Genomic DNA, 19,118 nt, shown 5'->3' on the forward strand with positions numbered 1-19,118 from the left:
GAGAAGGGTAGGGGAGTATATTGAAGGGGGATAACAATTAAGTTGTACAATTGTAATAATAAACCATAATTTTTGCAATCAGTCTTGTTATTTAATAGCCACACTTCATACATATATATCATCTCCTTTTATAACAAAATTATGCTTATGAGTGTGATTCCTAATTATCAAATTACATTGACTTTGTAGACTATCTTCATTTTTTTTGCCAGATTTATTAACTGAAACTTGTGAGTTATTAGCTGTTTTTTTCAGAATTATGTGAAAGAAGACCAGTTTTATTATCTAAAGGTACTGAATCACCAGGAGTAGGACTTATATTTTTGAATGCTCCTTTCTTTTGGGAACTATGTTTACTAGTTTTTGGTATAAACATAAACAACTGAGTTTCCTTTCTACTGTATCCTTGAGATATTCATCAGTATAAGGGAAACCCGAGTTTGTATGCATCGCTGTTAACTCATTTGGAATATTATATGGTTCAAAACCATATAATATGAAAGCAGGTTAGCAGAATAAACTGGTAAGTAAGCATCCCAATTATGTGGCCTGTTTGGCCGAGTGGTTAGCAATACCCACTCTCCACCCAACAGGCTGTGGGTTCAAATTCCACTGTAGGCATAGATGTTGTGATTGTCTTTAGTTGGGAGATGAATTTCATCATCTGGTATGAGACCACCACTCCACTTATTTGGAGGCCTGAAGTGGCTTGAAAAAATCCCATTTGGTCTTTAGAGCAGGGTTTCCAAACTATGTAAAAATAAATTTTAAAAAGTACAAAAAATATATAAAATTGATAAAAATTAGGAAAAAAAATCCTCAGCCCACCCATGATACAAATGTACTATAGGTTTACTAGTAACCTTTCATGGGCAGAAACCACATAAAAAAAAATAAAATAAAATAAATATATATATATATATATATATATATATATATATATATATTAGCTAGTTTTAGCAGTCTGATCCTTCATAGTCACTGCTTCTGGAAAGCATGATAATATCCTTATAGCTACATATCTCTGTTTCGTTTGTGTAAGGATCTTATAATAGCTACAAGAATGTTATTTATTTCCTCATTTTGTTGTGAGTAAGGGATTCATTATATCAATAGTCACAACAGTGTATTTTCTTGTTTTGTTGTGGATAAGGATCTCATTATATCAATAGCTACTACATCTTGAAATGCTCTAACTGGTATAGGAAATGATTGTAGAGGTGCCTACAATCATTTTCAATACAGCAATCCCTCAATTAATGCGCCCCCAATTAGTGCGTCATTTTTTTTCGATACCCAAATTCGATTAGTGCACCTCTAAAATTCGATCAGTGCGCCTATCTTAAAAATAAATGTTACAGGTTTTAAAAATTTTCGATCTATACATTTTTTATGGCTTACTATTTTAAAAAATTACTCACCAGGATGAAATAATTTAGTTACTGATTTGAAACATATTACAGAGTTATTTTTTAATGGCATACTAGACTATTTCCATGTACGCTATGTTCCAAATTTACTGCCAAAATTTATATCGTCTGCTTTACATAGCATTTTGCTGATCATATCTCGTGCAGTTGTTTTCCTTACTATTTTATTTAAAATTATTTTCCTAACCTTTTAATCATGAGTAAAAGTATTATTGAGCAAAAAAACAGAAGTGTGAAAATGATTCGAAAAGTAATCTGATTGGAAGAAAAACTTGAAATAATAAAGAAAAATGAACAAGGTGAGTCCAGAACAAAGATAGGACAAGAACCCAAAAATGGGTGAATCAACTGCTGAATACAAAGAAAAAGGTAAGGCTGCTTGAAGTTCATCATGCATGCACTGAAAATCAAAGTATTATAATGATTGAATTAGAGAGACTTCTTTTTACATGGATCGAAGATTGTAACCAAAAACTGTTCCCACTAAACACTTGCCTTATTAAATCAAAAGCATTGTCTCTTTGTAACTTGGAAAGAAAGGGCTATCAGTGATGGGAAAGAAGAAAAATTCCATGTTAATGCTGGATGATTTGAGCATTTCAAAAAGAGAAATAGCCTACACAATGTTCTAATCACAGGCGAAGCTGCAAGTGCAGATAATGAGATATCTAGAGATTTTGAAGAAAATTGTTTTTCTTCAAATATTTAATGTTGATGAAACCTGCCTTTTTTTTTTTTTTTTGGAACTTTTGAGACTTTTCTAGCCAAATCAGAGAAATCTCAGCCTGGTTATAAAGTCTCAAAGTCAAATGAAATTACTGCTAACAATCTGCGAGCCATTTGGAAGCACATTCTTCCATATTGTGCAAATGATTTTAGAAGCATTTGAAATAATCTTAAGTTAATTAAATCTCATTCTGAGAAGTTGAGTAATTCCGACCTGCTAAATTTAGATGCACAGCAGGAAGATCCTGAAGAATATGAAGAAAATTTATTCCCTAACAAGCCCAAAGAGGTTTCACAGAAACAATTTGAAAATAGTTTTCATACAATTGAAGTTTTTAAGCAGCAGTGCTTAGAGACTGACCCTGGTAAAGAGAGAACCAGTAAAATTTGCAAAAGAGGCAATAGGGCCATACCGTATGTTGTATGAAAAAAAGAAACAAAATGTCCACCAAACTATGTTAGCTCAATTCTTTGTTAAAAAGCAGAATAATAAATTTATATTCTGAATATGTTTTATTGTCTTTCAGCTTCATGGTTTTCCTTTAACTAGGCCCTGAGACATACCCTAATTCTTTTATAAAAAAAAATTAAGGGTCAAAAAAGAAATCCGAGGAACGAATTATACATTTTCCCATAGGTTATTATATTCGATTAATGTGCCTGTTTTAAAGAATGCATTAGGCACACTAATTGAGGGATTACTGTACCAGTCTCTAAAGGTAGATGTAGTTTGGCATAGGTGACTAGGTTTTATATACAAATTAATATCACTCTTGGCACTTCCCCAAAAACACCTGTCATCCTTAATTCTCTACCAGGTTCTCTCAAATCCTTGATGAGCAGTTTTTCTTGATAACTGAAACTAAAATTCTTGCTTTTATATTACCCTTATCCATTTGTGTTGATAATAACAAACCATTCTCATCTAAATAGATCATTTCCAGAAAAGAAAATTCTTCAGGAACAGAAAAATTTCAATGTTTGACAGGCAATTTACCCTTAATCTTATTCATCTCAGCTATTATAGCAGACTGAGTGACATTTATATTAATTTGAGTATGAATTATTACTGCTTTGCTAAATATTCAACCTCTTTTAGAAATAATTAACATTTTAAACACTTCAGTGATCAATTAGCTTTATTTAGTCTAGAAAGATGACCTTCAATAATAATTTCTCTGCAGGTTTAAGTTCTTTAAGTAGTTAAGTAAGTCATCTTAAAACTAAGTATTCTTCAGAAGTATTTCAGGGTAGGTTATTTTTAAGACACAGGATTTCAGTATAGTTTTTTTTTTTTGGGGGGGGGGGATTTTAATTTTATGGAAATGTTTGTTAATATGAACATAAAAAGACTATGAATGACTTGTGAAGTTAAAAAAATTATTTCACTTTTTCTCATTATTGTTCCTTTGAAGATTAAACTTCATAGCCTTATAAAACAAATTGGAGAAAATAAAGAAAATGAAGAACCACCAGCAAAACGCCCAAAAGTTCAAAAAGAGCTACTTCTTGATGAAGACATTTACTGGAGAGTAAATTTTGACCGATTTCATCAGTACTTTAGGTAATTGAAATATAAAAATTGCATAATTGTTTATAATGTGATGTGCTACACACTCTTTTTTTCTGAATATTTTAAGGTCTTTTCATGATTCATCCTTACATTGGATTGGTATTGTCAGTTTCCCCCCTCCCCCTTTTAGAAACGAACTGTAGGGTGAGAGAGGAAATAACTATCATTTATTCTCCCATTCTGACCATTTGATGTTATTGGCTTTGTGACGGAAAATTTCACCATCATTAATTTTCTCATATATACCCTCAAGGGATATATGGGCTACTATGATATTATTACATGATTAAGTTGACATTATTACTAATTTCCTATCAACAATTTTCCTCCAAGTTAGTCTTCCACTTGTCAGCTCCAGTTTTGTCGTATCTAACCATGTGGTCTTCTAATGCACTTCTGACTGAATCAGTTTGCCTAGATCTTCCTTGTTATTAGGTTTAATGGAGCCTATATTTCATCTAAGTCACAGAGACATCAGCAGGGATATAATCTTAAAATTATAAAAGTGTGCACAAAAACACTAAATAAGTGGGGAAAAAATTAGACTAAAAGCCCAAAGTCATATGAGGGGTCAACTTCTATTGGTGCTGTTGTGTGGTAGGCCTAAGAATTACTTTCCCATATCTTTCAAAGTTTAGCACAACTGGATTTATTAAGATTAGGTTGGTTTTCAAATCTACCAATTCTAAGAAAAGTCTTGCAAGTTTATATTTATTGCAATGAAGCACAGTAGTTTGATTCTGTACATGATCAACTATACCTGACTGATCACAATTATGGCAGTGAATGTGTTTCTTGTGTTCTTCTAGGTATTGCTGGCGGATCTCCCAGTTTGACCATAATAAGATAATTTTCAAATACAAGTAACCTTGTAAACACTTGAAACAGATGGGGGGGGGGGGGTTAGTCCTTAGGAGAACAGATAACTCAGCCAACTTAAGATGACATTTGAAAGTGGAGCAGAGATTATATTTCTTTAGAGTTCTGACTTTTTCTGAGCGGCCCCAAATATAGAGAATAATAATAAAATTATTGTAGTTGTATGTTGAGAGGAATGTGAGGAACAGCTAATTTGTTAATATTTTTGGCATTGGAACCATTGAACAGGAAAGTAGGAAGGATCTGGAAAATAAAAGAAAGTTCAGCTATAAGAGAAGTCTAAGTAGAATAAAGATTGGAGGCTCTCTTGACATGGGTTTTGATAACACCATATTGTTGAAGTGAGGGGGGAGGAGAAGATGATGGCCAAATTCAGGTATATATCTGTAAACAGAAAGAAAGGATACCATTGGGAAGGTGCATTATTAGAGTCCAGAAAAGACAGGATATTATTATTTTCTTTTTCAATAGTGAGCTGGATTCTGCAGGTGTTAGCTGTTGAAGTGGAGGAGAAAAGAGTATGTTGTGTCTGAGCCATGTGGCCATTTAGAGAATATATCATCACTAAATCTTAATCAGATGGAAGGTTTGAGAATATCATTGTTGACCACATTTTTAATTTCTCTGCCTCTGTTTCATATAGAAATTGATCTCCAGCGGGAGAGAGAGCCCATTGCTGTCCCCCCCCCCATCTGTTTATATAAGATATCCTTGAGAAGTAGCCAGTGTGGATGGCAAAATTGAAATCAGTGATATTAGGAGAAAACCATTTTTCAGAAAGGTGGATATTGATAAATAAAGAGGTGCTTATCATGATGTCATTGTTATTAAAGATGTAAAATGGGTGGAATTTTTAACATAAGATGAAGTATGACCAGTGAGTGGAGTTAGATTTAGCTAACCGTTTGGCTTAAAAGAGGGGTGGGGGGGGAGATTCAGTAATATCCACTATGGAACAGAAATGGTTATTAGGTTTATGAGTTTTAAGCTGTTTGTATATCTGGGGTTGGGGAGAGACTACACACTTTGAGATTTATTAACTGTTTCAAGAGGCGACATTTTTTGAAGCCTTTTTGATGTTTTCTTCTGAGTATTGATGGAATCATAATCCAACAGTTTATAAATAGTGCCATCTTTGAGCAATACATCCATTTTTCAATTGTAGTCATTAGCATTGATGATCATGATGGCATTATGTCTTCTCTAGATACTCTAATCACGCATCTTCCCAATGGCACTCTTTCTTTCTCAGTTATCAACCCAACAGGCAGATACATACATAAACTTTCCCTTCATCTTACCCTCTCAACAATATAGTGTTATCAAAATCCTTGTCAATAGAGCCTCTGCTATCCAAGCTTCCTTTACAGCTGAACTCTCCTTTATTCACCAGACCTCCCTGTCCACTAGTTAGAATGCCAAAAATATTAACAAATTAGTTGTTCCTAACATTCCTCTTGACATTACAGCCATAACAATGCTATTATATTCTTTATATCTGGGACAGTTCATAAAAATAGCCAGAACTCTAAAGAAATATAATCTCTGCCCTGCTTTCAAACCTCATCTGGAGCTTATTGCCCTTATCTACTCTCCTGAGATAAGGGCAATAACCTACACAAGAAATACATACATCTGCCACCTTAACTATGGTCAATCGTGGCTCGCTGACCATGCCTTGGATACCTTTTGCAGAATGAAAAAGAAAGGGGGGGGGAATACTATGCTTTACTGCAAGAAATATAAACTTAAACTTAGAATCAGCAATGGATTTGAAAAATCAGTCTAATCTTAATGAATATGGTTGTGTTAAACTTTTATTCTCAGGCTTTCCACCCAACAGCTAATATTAGCCAGTAGCACTTTATTTATTTATTTTTTTAACACTTTGTGTTTTGAGAGTTTTTGTGTGTGCATGCTTTTACAATTTCAAGATTACATCCCTTTTGATGTCCCTGTGACTGAGATGAAATGTAAGATCCATTAAACCTAATAATGATTTTAAACCAGAATATATGTCTAAATACTTGACTTGGTCCTTCTTTTTTTCCTGCCATCTTAGCATCAAACACCTGTTTTGCTAACCTTTTCTCTCAAATTCTGTTTAAGTGATTATACTAATCTGTGATGTATCTTTGATGAAGTGCATTATTTCTAATTCAATTCTCAAACCCATAAATTAAAGCTGGTTTGAACACTGTCTTGCATACTGTTTTAGTGTTTAGGCTAATTTCTCTCTTGTTCCATATAAATTTATTTAGCTGGCTCCCCCACTATATCAGCTTTGCTTGTTCTGTTGTTCATATTCAATTTTCCATCTTCACTAAAAACTGTGCCTAAATAGCTGAAATATTTTGCTTGTTCTATAGGTTCTCCATTGAGAATGCAGCTGAAGTTTTCTATGTTCTTACCTATTTTTGTAGATTTGGTCTTTGTATTTTTGATTTTCCATGAAGCCAAATTTGTTACAGTTGTTATTCAATTTAGTTAGAGAATCCTGAAAACTTGGAATTGGTTTGAAACAAGCAGCTAAATTTTGATATCGCCAGTTCTAATGTCAGGTTTAATGTCATTTTCTTCCAGCAGAATTTATATACCCCATATAGCTGTACTATTTTGAAAAGCTTTCCTCTGGACATATTATCATATGCCTTTTCCAGATCTACAAAATATTTACATACAGATCCTTAGTATATACCCATGATTTCTGAACTGTTTGTCATAAGAGGTAAATCTGATCTTGACAATCTCTATTTTGTCTAAACTCGACTTGCTCTTTAAGTTTTTCTTCTGCAATTTTTCTCAATGTCTTCTCAAGCATATTTTATATAATCTTACGTGGAACACTTTGTGGAGAAATTTCTCTTATTATCACATTCAGCCTTATTCCTCTTTATAGATATGAACTGCATAATTTAGAAGGTCATTATTTTGACCTTCTAAATTATGCAGTGTCACTATTGCAAGACTTGTATATCTCCATATTTTTGAGTATTTCTGGTTCAATATCATCTACTCCAGTTGCCTTTCCACCTTTAAGGCTTTTTTTTTTCCCACCTCAAGTAATGATATAGTACCATGAAGTATTAATGAAAATTTCAGAACAAATTACTTAGAATATATGCATAGTGGATTTTTTTTATCAGTGTAAATTGACTAATCATAATTTGATCATAATTATGATTAAAACAGCTGTTTTGGTTGCATTGCAGTTCTTTCTCAGGGATAATGCGATTCGTTTCTTTTTTGGCTAGGGTTTGAAGTATTTAAGATTCTGCTATATGATGTGATATTCATGACCTGTCATCCATCACTAATTTTGGACAGACTGTGAACTTCATGTGCATTCAGCTGACCACCTATAACCCTCCCCGAGTCCAGTTTATGTGGTGTACAAAATGTTTTGTTAATGCTAAAATGCAACTTGTCAGAAAGCTTTTGTTAAATCATAAATAAAAGCCTCCAGTGTTTGCCAGTTGGCTTTTTTATTTTTAATTTTAATATTTTGATAATTTTTTCATTGAATTTCTGTTTTATGTTTACATGCCAATCTGAACTGTGTCATGCAGGATTTTGAAACCACATCTAACAGAAATGGGTTATTAATCCTTATTCCTGTAGTCTCCCATCTCTGTATATTGCATGTCTTCTTATAGCTGGCTTGCCTGTTTTGCAGTATTCAAAAACCCAAGTTTCTCAAAGAAGAAATTTTGTCACCTCTTTATGAGGCTGGCTAACTCACCTTTGAGATGAAAATCAGTGATGAAGCTTCTTCACATACTGGATGTGATTCAAACCCAGGAAATGTCAACAACTCAAACTCATGTGTCACGACCTACAGTTTCACTCTGAAAGTAACTCCAGAAATAATTACATTTGGTGAGAATACACTTGTCAAAAAAATTATGACAAGGATATCATGTAAAGATAAACCACCAGATACCCCCACAGAAGTACGGGTATCTGGTAGTTTACTTTCAGTGGACAATTCAGTATCCCCTGAAAGTAATTTTAACTTCTTACCAAATGATCCTGACACATCAGATGATGTATTGAATATTTTTCCAGAGGAAGAGATGGACACTGGCCATCCATACTTCTCAAAATCAATTGATAGATATAAACCTGACAAGTGTAAGCCCTCAACCTCCTGGAAATTGGACAAGTCTACAAAGCCAAACCAATAGGAAAATTTTTACAATGGAACAGTCGTTGGTTTTGCCAAAATATCGATAATATCAAGATTTAGCTGCAGAAACACAAGCCTTTTTTGTTTTTGTCTGCAGGAAACATATTTAAAACACACTTAGGATCCTACCTTAAGGATAAAAATGATAAAAATTTTATCAATTTTTATATATTTCGTGTATTATTTTTTTAAATTACATAGTCCAGCATCGCTGCTCTTGAGACCAAATGTGGAACTTTTTCAAGCCACTTCAGGCCTCCAGTAAGCGAGGTGGTGGTCTCACACCAGGCAATGAAATTCATCTCCCACCTAAAGACAATCACAACCATCCATTCTCATAGCAGGATTTGAACTTGCAGCTTGTTGGTTGAAGAGCAGGTATGCTAACCACTTAGTCAACCATGCTGATAATGCTGAAGCAATCAGCAAAACCCCTATCAATGAAGCAGTGAAGCATGTAACAGATTGTATTGTCCATGCAGCTACAGCTAGAATTTCAAAAAACATCATCTTAATAGTCTTTAAATGTTCTTGGGTCAAAGCATGTTATGTGAGGTCAGAGTCAAAAACAATCATGTATCCAGTTTACATCGGCAATTAATCAGACAACCAGTGAAAAAATTGTATGGGATAAAATCCAGAAAATGAAAGGCAGATACAGAACACACTGTTTGTCTATCTTGGAACATGATGAATATGTTGTTGCTGATCCTGAAGCTACCGCAGACACTTTGTGAGAAAATTTTGCTATAATCTCAGCAACAGCTTCCTATCCAACCAAATTTTTAATACTGACAGAGCAATAAGAGAAACAGTGGCTAAACTTTTTTACTGATGTGCTTGAGCTGTATAATCAACCTTTCATTAAGCATGAACTAAAAAGAGCTCTTCTACTATGTTATTCCACTGCAGTAGGTCATGATGGAACATCTTCCATGGATCTTGTTCTCTTACTACATAATGATTATTTACAGGAAGAGTTTCCAGATTCTTGGTGTAAGTCAATTGTCATTGCCATACCAAAACCAGGAAAGGATCAACACAAGCAAACAATTATTATCTTTGCTCTTGCCAGCTGTCTTGGTAAGATCTTAGTAAAAATGGTAGATTCAAACTTTCTATGGTACTTAGAAAGCAACAAACTTCTTTCCAGTACACAATGTGGCTTTTGTAGACAACATTGGGACATTTGGTCCATTTAGAAACATGTAAGAGACACTTTCCTGAAATGAGCACTTTTGGTTTCACTCTTCTTTGACATGGAAAAGCTAACTCTTACATGGATCATTTTGAAAACAAAATACTTACAATAGCTACATATAAGCCTCTAGCATGGTTACACTTTGTTAATGATGTGTTTTGCCATTTGGCCCTATGGACAAGATATTTTGGATTCTTTTGTTACCTACCTGAACAGCCATCATCCAAAAATTCACTTCACAGCAGAAAAGGAATCAAATAACTGTTTACCTTGCATGACTCATTAGTTGCTCCTTTCAGATGGTTCACTATCTTTTTTCATTTACAGAAAGCCAAAATACATAGGAAGATATATAAATAAACAATCACATCATCCAGCCCAACAGTATGGTATTCCAAAAATACTTGCACACAGAGCTAGGGCTGTTTGTTCTAATGATGCTCTTTCCACCGAACTTAAATATCTTCACCGTGCTTTCCTGGTCAATGGCTATAGCTCTTAAAAAATAGATAAAATACTATATAAACCCCCCCCCCCCTCCTTAAACATACAAGAATAAAGCACCACTATTCCTATTCTTTATGTCCAAGGTACATCTGAAAGATGGCCAAAGTACTGATAAAATATGACCTTCATACTGCATTCAAACATGTTAAATTAGCAACTCTAATTCATTCTCTTAAGGATAAACTCCATCCCTTAGCACATCATGGAGTGTGTGTGAGGTTCCCCTGTGACTTGGCCTACAATGGACAGACAGGATGATTTGTTAACATCTGCCATGGAGAAAATAAAAAATACATTCACTAGCATTATTATGGCAAGTCTGGACTGGCAGACCATGCTTTGGACACCCCTCTACACAGAATTAGATGGAGAACACTAATGTGCTATTATAGAAGTCGTTATAGGTCAGAAAGATTATTTTTAGAGTCAGCCATGGCATTCTCCTAACCTGAATAAGTGTGGGTGCATTGATTTGCAAAAAATATGGGAGACTTATCTTAAGATCAACCCCTACACAGTTGTAATACTTCTTTTTTAACAACATTAGAGATGCCAAATTAGGACTTTCACTCTTTCGTCAGTTTGAATTGTTTCACTTATTTGTTGTCACGCATGAACTGTAGCATGTTATTTTGTCCACTGAAGATGCTGATTTGTAATTTAGTTACTTTTTGCTGCAATGGTGTTAAAATAAGTTATGAATGAAAAAAGTTTATGATATACCCTGGAGATATGGCATATTAAAAGATCTCTTTAATCTTGGTCTGAGGAGACACTTTTCCTGTTTATATTAAAAAGTTGTCCAGCCAAGTGTTCCATGTGCAACTGGGAAGCACATTGTCTCAGCCATATCATCAAGAAGAGGGGTATTCCTCAAGGCTCTGTCTTAAATGTGACACTTTGCTATCAGAGTTAATTCAATCACTGAACAGCTTCCTCCCATAGTAGGTAATGTTCTTTATGTCAGACTTCACAATTTGCTGTAACTCCTGCAGCATGAGGGTAATTGAAAGACAACTTCAAAAAGAAATCAGTCCTGTCTCTTAACATGCTTTTAGTAATGGGTTCAAGTTTTCAGCAGGGAAAAAAAAAAAAAAAAAAACGGTCTTTTGCCAAAAACATCCTATACTCAGATCCTGTTTTAACACTTTGAGTCCTATTGATGTAAATATACATTGATCGTGCATGAACCCAGAATCCCATCGATGTACATTTACATTGCTAAATTAAAAGTTCCGAAAATAATGATATATGCTTGAAATTCATTATCAGACTGTACTGTAGTTAAATTTGAACCTTCAGCTTCATTATCCATGAGGACGGTTGACTTTTAATCAATAAAAAAGGGAATTTATATTAGTATATCGTAACACCTGCCCATGGGCTGCATCACGTACGATCGCAATGTGTTCGTATTTATATTACATCACTCTGTTATAGCTGGCTGCTCCAATGTAAACAATATAACGGATTCGTGACTCTCTCCTTGTGACCTGAGAGATCAGTTTGAATTTCTATGTCACCATGGACAGACCACGATCCAGTGGTGCCTAAAGCAGGGGTGTAGAATGGTTCTTGAGTGAACGCGAATTAGAACAAATGCCTGAGGAAATACTCGATAATGAAGGATCTGAATTTTGTGGCTAATAGTGGATAATTATAGTGATGCACATCCCTATGTAAAATGATATTTTCATCATAAAAATAATAACGCACATAAATTTTATTTATAGTTTTCATTATTTATGTAACTTCAAAGCAGTGCTTTTTTTTTCTAGTGGTACACAACGGTATGCAGTACTGGCACCTTTTTTTCTTAAGTTTTTAAAAATTTGCGATTTATTTATGACAGCAAAATGTATTATAAATATTCCAGTAGATGGCACTGTGTTCACGGATTGAATTTTCAGTTTTGATTACTCATAAGTTGGTATCCTGCTTTCCTGTTTCATCGTACGCAACCGGAAACAGAAATTTTGTTCACTTCCGATTGCTTCCAATATCAGTTTGAGTTCTATATTCACTCTGCAACAAGTAAGTGTTCACGTGAGTTTTGAATTAATATAAGTTAAATTAGTGCAATCATTGTTCAGCATGAGTGAAATAAGTAGTTACTTTATGCCAATGAGTAAAAAAAGGAAGGCTGAAGAAGCAGAAATTGTTGAATCTACTTGTCATCCTGTAAAACAGAAAACTACCACCGAAAATACACTTGGTGAAGAGTATCACGAAACCAAGACCGAAGATCCACGTGGTCAAAAGGAAGCAGATGCTGATAATGATTGGCCTGAATGTTGGACACTTTGCAGAAAAATGACTTCTGCAAGAGAAATGAGTGACCGTATGTCAAGAATAAAATGTTGGGCTGTAAAGTGTGTTGTGATGTCAGAAGTCTTGCCGTCGATAAACACATGGGAACAAAAATTTCAGCGGAGTGAGCAAATGGTAAAATCAGTCACTTTGGAGAATCTCGCGAACAACAGTTAATGTCATTAAGAAAAAAAGATTTACGATCATAAAGAGAGTGCAGCACACAAAGCATGCCAAAAAATAAAATCTGAAGCAAAAAAAAAAGAAACATTAGAGAAAGTTTTCTTAAATACTTTGTCTCATAATAAAGATGTAACAGGAAAAGTGTTTCGAACTGCTTACAAAGTTGCGAGGAGAAATCAATCATTTATCAACTTTGAAGATGAAATAACTTTACAGAAACTTAATGGCATAGACATGGGATATATTCATCATTCTGCAAATGCTGGCATTAACATTGTGAGCCACATCGCAAATGAAATGAGAAAAACATTAGTATACAATATAGTGAATTCCAAGAACAAAATATCGCTACTTATTGATGAATCAACAACTGTGAGTAACACAACAACATTGATTGTTATTGTTCATATAGTTCTTCCTGAACTTTCGGCTCCTGTGAGTCTTTTCCTAGGTTTGATCGAATTATCAGATGTAACTGCTAGAGGAATTCTAAACTCTTTAATTAGTCATCTTGAGTGTTTAGGATTATTTGAAGATTACTTAAAGGTGTATTTATTGTCTGTAACTTGTGATGGTGCAGCCGTGTTGTTTGGTGTGCATAATGGTGTAAGGAGGCTAATGCAAGAGAAGTTTCCTAGTGCTATTTTCCAGCATTGTGCTAGCCATCGCCTTGAATTGTCTGTTAGTGACAATGTGGCGGGAGCGAATCGCTTTAAGAGTTTCATGGACAAACTTTATGTGACTTATCATGCTTCACCTAAGAATGCTAGGGAACTACAGGAACGTGCAGCGACTCTAGAACTTCAGTTTCTTAAAATTAGCAGAATTTTACACTTGCTGGGTTGCATCTAGCTTTCGCACTGTTTCTGCAGTGTGGCAAGACGACTTTGAAGCCCTCGTCCATCACTTTCTGGAGGCAAAAGAAGACAGCAGAAGAAGCAAAACAGATCGCTTTCTTTATGAGGACCTTTTAAGAAAAATAACGTCATGCGAGTTTGTTCTTGATTTGGGCCTTATGTGTGATGCTCTCCAAGAACTTAGTGAACTAAGCCTAGATTTACAAGAGAGAAATATTGACTTGTACAAAGCAGACATGAAGATTTCAACTTTTTGAAGAAAGAATTGAAAATCCTGGTCCATACTACAGTATTTCTCTTCAAAGTCAGAAGAACATGAAGTTCAAAGGGATTGAGCTCCACAAAAATGAAAGAGACAGTCCTGCAATAAGTTCATCTGCTTTCTATAAAAGTCTGAAAGAAGCTATTGGAAAGCGTTTGCTTGAAGGGGATGATGCTGATTTGCCTGAATGTGCTAAGATTTTGGATTCCAAGTGGCCAAAAAATCCTGGGAAGCATCTGACATTTGGTGAAGCTGAAATTAAAAAGTTATCAACCAAATTTTCCTTGAATGAAAGAGGAAGCAGTTCGTGGTTTCCGTGAATATCTTCAAGAAAATAAAGTCCTGGGCATACTACTCTAAAGCATAATTGCAGTATCTTCCAGTGAATGTGAAAGGGGTTTCTCTCAGATGAATTTTATAGTAACTTCATCTAGGTCATCTCTGCTTGTACGGACAACTTCTGCACTGATGTTCATCAGGATAGTAGGGCCTCCTCTCACTCAGTTCAACCCTAGCAAATATGTGGACTCATGGCTGCTCCGAGGTCGTCATTCTGCAGTTGATACCAAAAAGCAAGAGGAGATCTAGAGACGACGAGGGTATATCGGAGGATATGTTAAAAGTGTGGAAGTTGCTGTAATAGCATCTTCATGGTGAGTACTGGCACCTTTTTTTCCAGAAAAAAAGCACTGCTTCTAAGCAATATTTTGATGAAATTTGTTGAATTTTGAACACTAAAGAAGTAAATATAAGTAGAAACTAATAAAAATTTAACTTCTTTTTTTTAAAACCTTGATTTCTTGCAACCCGTTTCTGGAGCCCATACCACATGTATAACTAAAATTTTTGTTCCAGTTAATTGTCAAAGATGCTAATTAAAAGAAAAAAAAAATTATTTGGATATTCCATAGTAATACTGCACAATGATTTTTTAAGTAGAGCTAAAAATGGTCAGGACACAGGGTTATTTAAGTCCCAGTAAGTCTAGGACTCAAAGCGTTAAGAATGGGACAATGTATTATTCCAGTAGCAGAGGCCAAGTTCTTGGGACTCATTTTTGACAGAAAGCTTACATTCCTTACACACACTTCAACTTAGGGAGGAATGCAAAAAAAAAGCACTGAATATCCTTCACACTCCATCATGTGGGTTGCTAATTGATGGTCCTTACTCTGTCTTTATGCATTGGTATGTTCAAATCTTGATTATGGGTCCCAGGTTTACAGTTCTGTGAACCTGGGATCCATAATCCCAGAAGAATTGGATAAGTACCAGATCATCATAGATGTTACCAAAACAAAGAAGACAAAAGTCATCATAGATGTTACCAAAACAAAGAAGACAAAAGTAGCTGAGATCTTTCTAAGTAACAAATACAAGATGTTCTGTTCAGGCAAGCTGTGAATATCTCAGTAGTCGCTTAGTATTCATGGTGGATCTTTTAAACAGTTAAATAAACTTCTCAATTTGTGCTGAATTGACTGTCTTGCTGCATGCGATATCATCCATTCCATACAGTTAACATTTCTCACTCTTCACTGAATTGAAACGCTATATTAGGTTTGTGTTACCTTACTGGAATAATATCAGTACAAGGTTGCATACATACTTGCTTTTAAAATTGATTGTACCAATCCAAAATGACTTCATTCAACTTTACTCCACATTTCTGATCACTAGCTTCCATTTTAGTTTCTATGCTTACTACTTTACCGTTTTTTAATTTTCTGCAAACTGAAAATTGACAATAACCATTTGAAATTATAAACATTCATGCCAGACCAAAACTGTTCACATGTGGTACTGCCTCAGCAAGTAACATGCAAACACTGTGGTAATTAGACTGTGGAGCAAAACAAATTATTTGTGAATTGTATTTTGTGAGTGATTCATTGACTGCAATTTGACAACATAATGCTCTGAGTCAGGCAGTATGCATTTTATGTTTATGGGAAAAATGAAACATTTGCTAGTTTATAACAAGATTGCATTCTGAGAGAATTCAGTTACATGAGGTATAGCTGTATTTTCAGGAGTATATAAAATTCCCTATGACACCACCAGGCATCTGTGAATAAGCTACTCCAAGCTTGTGCCACTGCATTTTATCATTACTGCAAGTGTTCTTCATTCAAATCAAACATTAAATGGAAATGTTAACAGCGGATACTAAGGAGTCGATTACTTCTGCACAACCTGTAAATACTTAATGCATTAAATCAGTTATCTTTCGATTTAAAAATCAACCACGTGTAAGCGCCCGCTATCCCTACTGTACGAAGCAAAGATGGCAGCAACAAAAAGAAAACGTTAAACTGTGCTGGCGAGCACCCCGTGTCTCGCCAGCACAGTGCTGTCAATCGCCAACAAACCCACAAAGTGCCGCAACTGTAAAATTGATGTCGGCAATAAATAAAAGGGTATAATGTGCAAGTTCTGTTGCCACTGGCTACACGCTTCCATTTCCTGCACAAAAATAGATGAATCAGTGCACAAGATTTATCGACTTCAACTAGCCCTTTTTCTGTTTGCTGTACCTCCCTTCTGCAAAACAGTTTATGAACTTAGGCAAACAAATCAAAAACCTCAAACAGCACATCAATGCTATGAATGAAACTTTTTCCTCCAAAATACGAGCACTTGAAACCAAGCTCAAACTAACTGATGATCAGCGCTGCAATACAAGTTCATCCTTGCCTGCGAATGAACTCTGCGACTTAATTGCATCAATGGTGCAAGATTCAATGGAGGCCAAAAACAAAAAACACAATGCTGTTATTTTGAAATTTCTAAAGGAAAACGGAAAAGCACTAAAAGAAGAAATCATTAAATTAGCACAAGAATGCAACATTGATTCTAAAAACATTGTCACTTCCCATCGTCTCGGACACATAAATAAAAGAAAGGACAGAACGAACTTTCCACACCTCGTAAAAGTGACTTGTGACATGCCGATAAGCTCATCAAACATAATAACAATGATTAACAAGTTCGAAGACAGACACTTGTCCCCAATCACGTATACGTGCTCAACCAGACATTTGCACAGAGGAAACAAGGGCACCAGCTCCAAAGACAGCGTGAAGAAAAATGTAAAAATGGAAACAACAGTTGGATCATCGACTACAGACAAGTTAAATTGGTGCAAAATCAAGTTACACCACTAGCAGCCACCATGGAGACCAGTATGCAGGCACTGCATAGGAAATGTGCTAGACCCTTGTGGTCTAGCATATGCCTCACAGAACCCTACATAGTCGCTTCAAAAACATCCATGGCCTAAACTCCAACCTTCATAGTGTCCACTACCATCTTCAGTCTACCAAACCCCACCTACTCTTTCTGGAATAAACTCAAATCTTAGCCCCCCCCCCCAGCACTATTCATCTCAACCGTCCAAACTACACTCTTTAACTCCTTTTGACCCAAGGGTGACCTGTGCATACATCTGCTCTGACATACCTTGCCAGAGAGCACCCAACCTAGAATCGCTGAACTTTGACCTTCTTTGATTTAAAATATCCCTTCCCCATTCAGTCAAATTCATTTGCTCTCTCTATCACTCCCCTAATGCAACCAACCACTCTGAGCTCTTTAATTTCCTCTCCTTAAAAATTGATTTTCTCCAGTCAGTCCCACTTTCTCAACAGCGAAATCACCCTCCTATGAGATTTTAATATCCACAACACCAACTGGCTTTCCTCCTCCAGCTGTACAGATCTTGCAGGCAGAGATGCTGAAACATTTGCTGTCACTAATGACCTTACACAACATGTTCAGATGCCAACCAGAATACCTGATAACCCGTACCACTCCCCAAACACCCTAGATCTCTTCCTCACCATCACCCTTCCAAATACACAGTGAATGTAGTGGGGCCTCCCTAGGTAATTTTAACCACAATCTAGTGCTCATCTCCTCCCCCATGCAACAATACTTACATAGCCACTCCCATACAAGAGTAGTTTGGCATTATAACAGTGCCAAGATGTATTGATGCAGTAAAAAGTGCCTTAAAAGACAGAAATATAAGCTCTGATAATATTGGAGTCTTGACAGATAACAGATTAATTCGGAGAAAAATTATTGATCGGAAGTTTGTAATGGTGTAACTTTACATGTTATGCTATCATAATTATCCTGTACACCCCTCCCCTGAGGGTACATATCAGGAATTTGATGATAATGATGATAATAATGCATGTATTCATTCTCATCAAATTTAGGATTTATACTTTTTCATATGTACTATATAGGTTCACAGTAGAAAAGTAGTATTCAAAATAGAAAAAACAAAATGGTATGGCTCAACTTACTAGGAAAGCCATTTATGATGTTGAAAGTGGTGCTTGATAGATGGCATTGCTAGCCTAAATATTGAAATATTGCAACAGTGTACCTTGAATCTGTATAAGTTGGGGGGGGGGACTTAGCGTATATCATCACTTTCGTTGTTACTAAGAATATGTTCAGATCTAACTTCATTAATGTGTAACAATTCAGATCGTTGTACATGATCATGATATGAATCATTTATCTTGTTGTACTTGATCCTGGTTTCTTGAGAGCTTCCAATTTTTAAGATGTTAAATAATTCATTTCGTTTGGTTATTTTACTGGCAAGTTCCTGGTGAACCTTTGTGTAGTTTGAAATAAATCTACAAATGACAGAAACAGAGAGCAGTGAGTGAGTGGAATAATTTATCCTTACGGGTAGTGAGCGCATCTAGTGTGAATGAGTTCAAGGGTAGGTATGATACTGGGTTGGGTAATTTACAGCCTCCCTCGATGAGTCCTTGACTCCCTGGAGGTCTCAGATAATAATAACTTTTCTCCCTTTGGGATACTTTTCTTTGCTGCATTTAGGATAATATTCTTCCATATTATGTAGTCTTAAGTCATCATGGTATGTGTGTGATCTTTCAGCAGGTGGCAAGAATTTTGCCACAGCTTAAATCCAAACACTTTAGATACCAAACTTTGGAAACTGACTGCTAATTT

General features: G+C 35.4%; 1 protein-coding gene across 1 annotated transcript in view; it reads left to right on the plus strand.

Moving 5' to 3' along the window:
• Nucleotides 1-19,118, plus strand: part of LOC150105963 (DNA-directed RNA polymerase III subunit RPC3-like) — a 136,783-nt gene that overhangs the window by 46,842 nt on the left and 70,823 nt on the right. The window contains exon 5 of the mRNA XM_090394600.1: nucleotides 3,572-3,720. Coding sequence (XP_090250726.1) covers nucleotides 3,572-3,720 — 149 coding nt within the window. The remainder of the gene's footprint in view (nucleotides 1-3,571; nucleotides 3,721-19,118) is intronic.

Source organism: Typopeltis vanoorti, chromosome 6 (assembly GCF_054136105.1).
Source record: "Typopeltis vanoorti isolate ZY-2024b chromosome 6, IOZ_Tvanoo_1.0, whole genome shotgun sequence".
Taxonomy (NCBI): domain Eukaryota; kingdom Metazoa; phylum Arthropoda; class Arachnida; order Uropygi; family Thelyphonidae; genus Typopeltis; species Typopeltis vanoorti.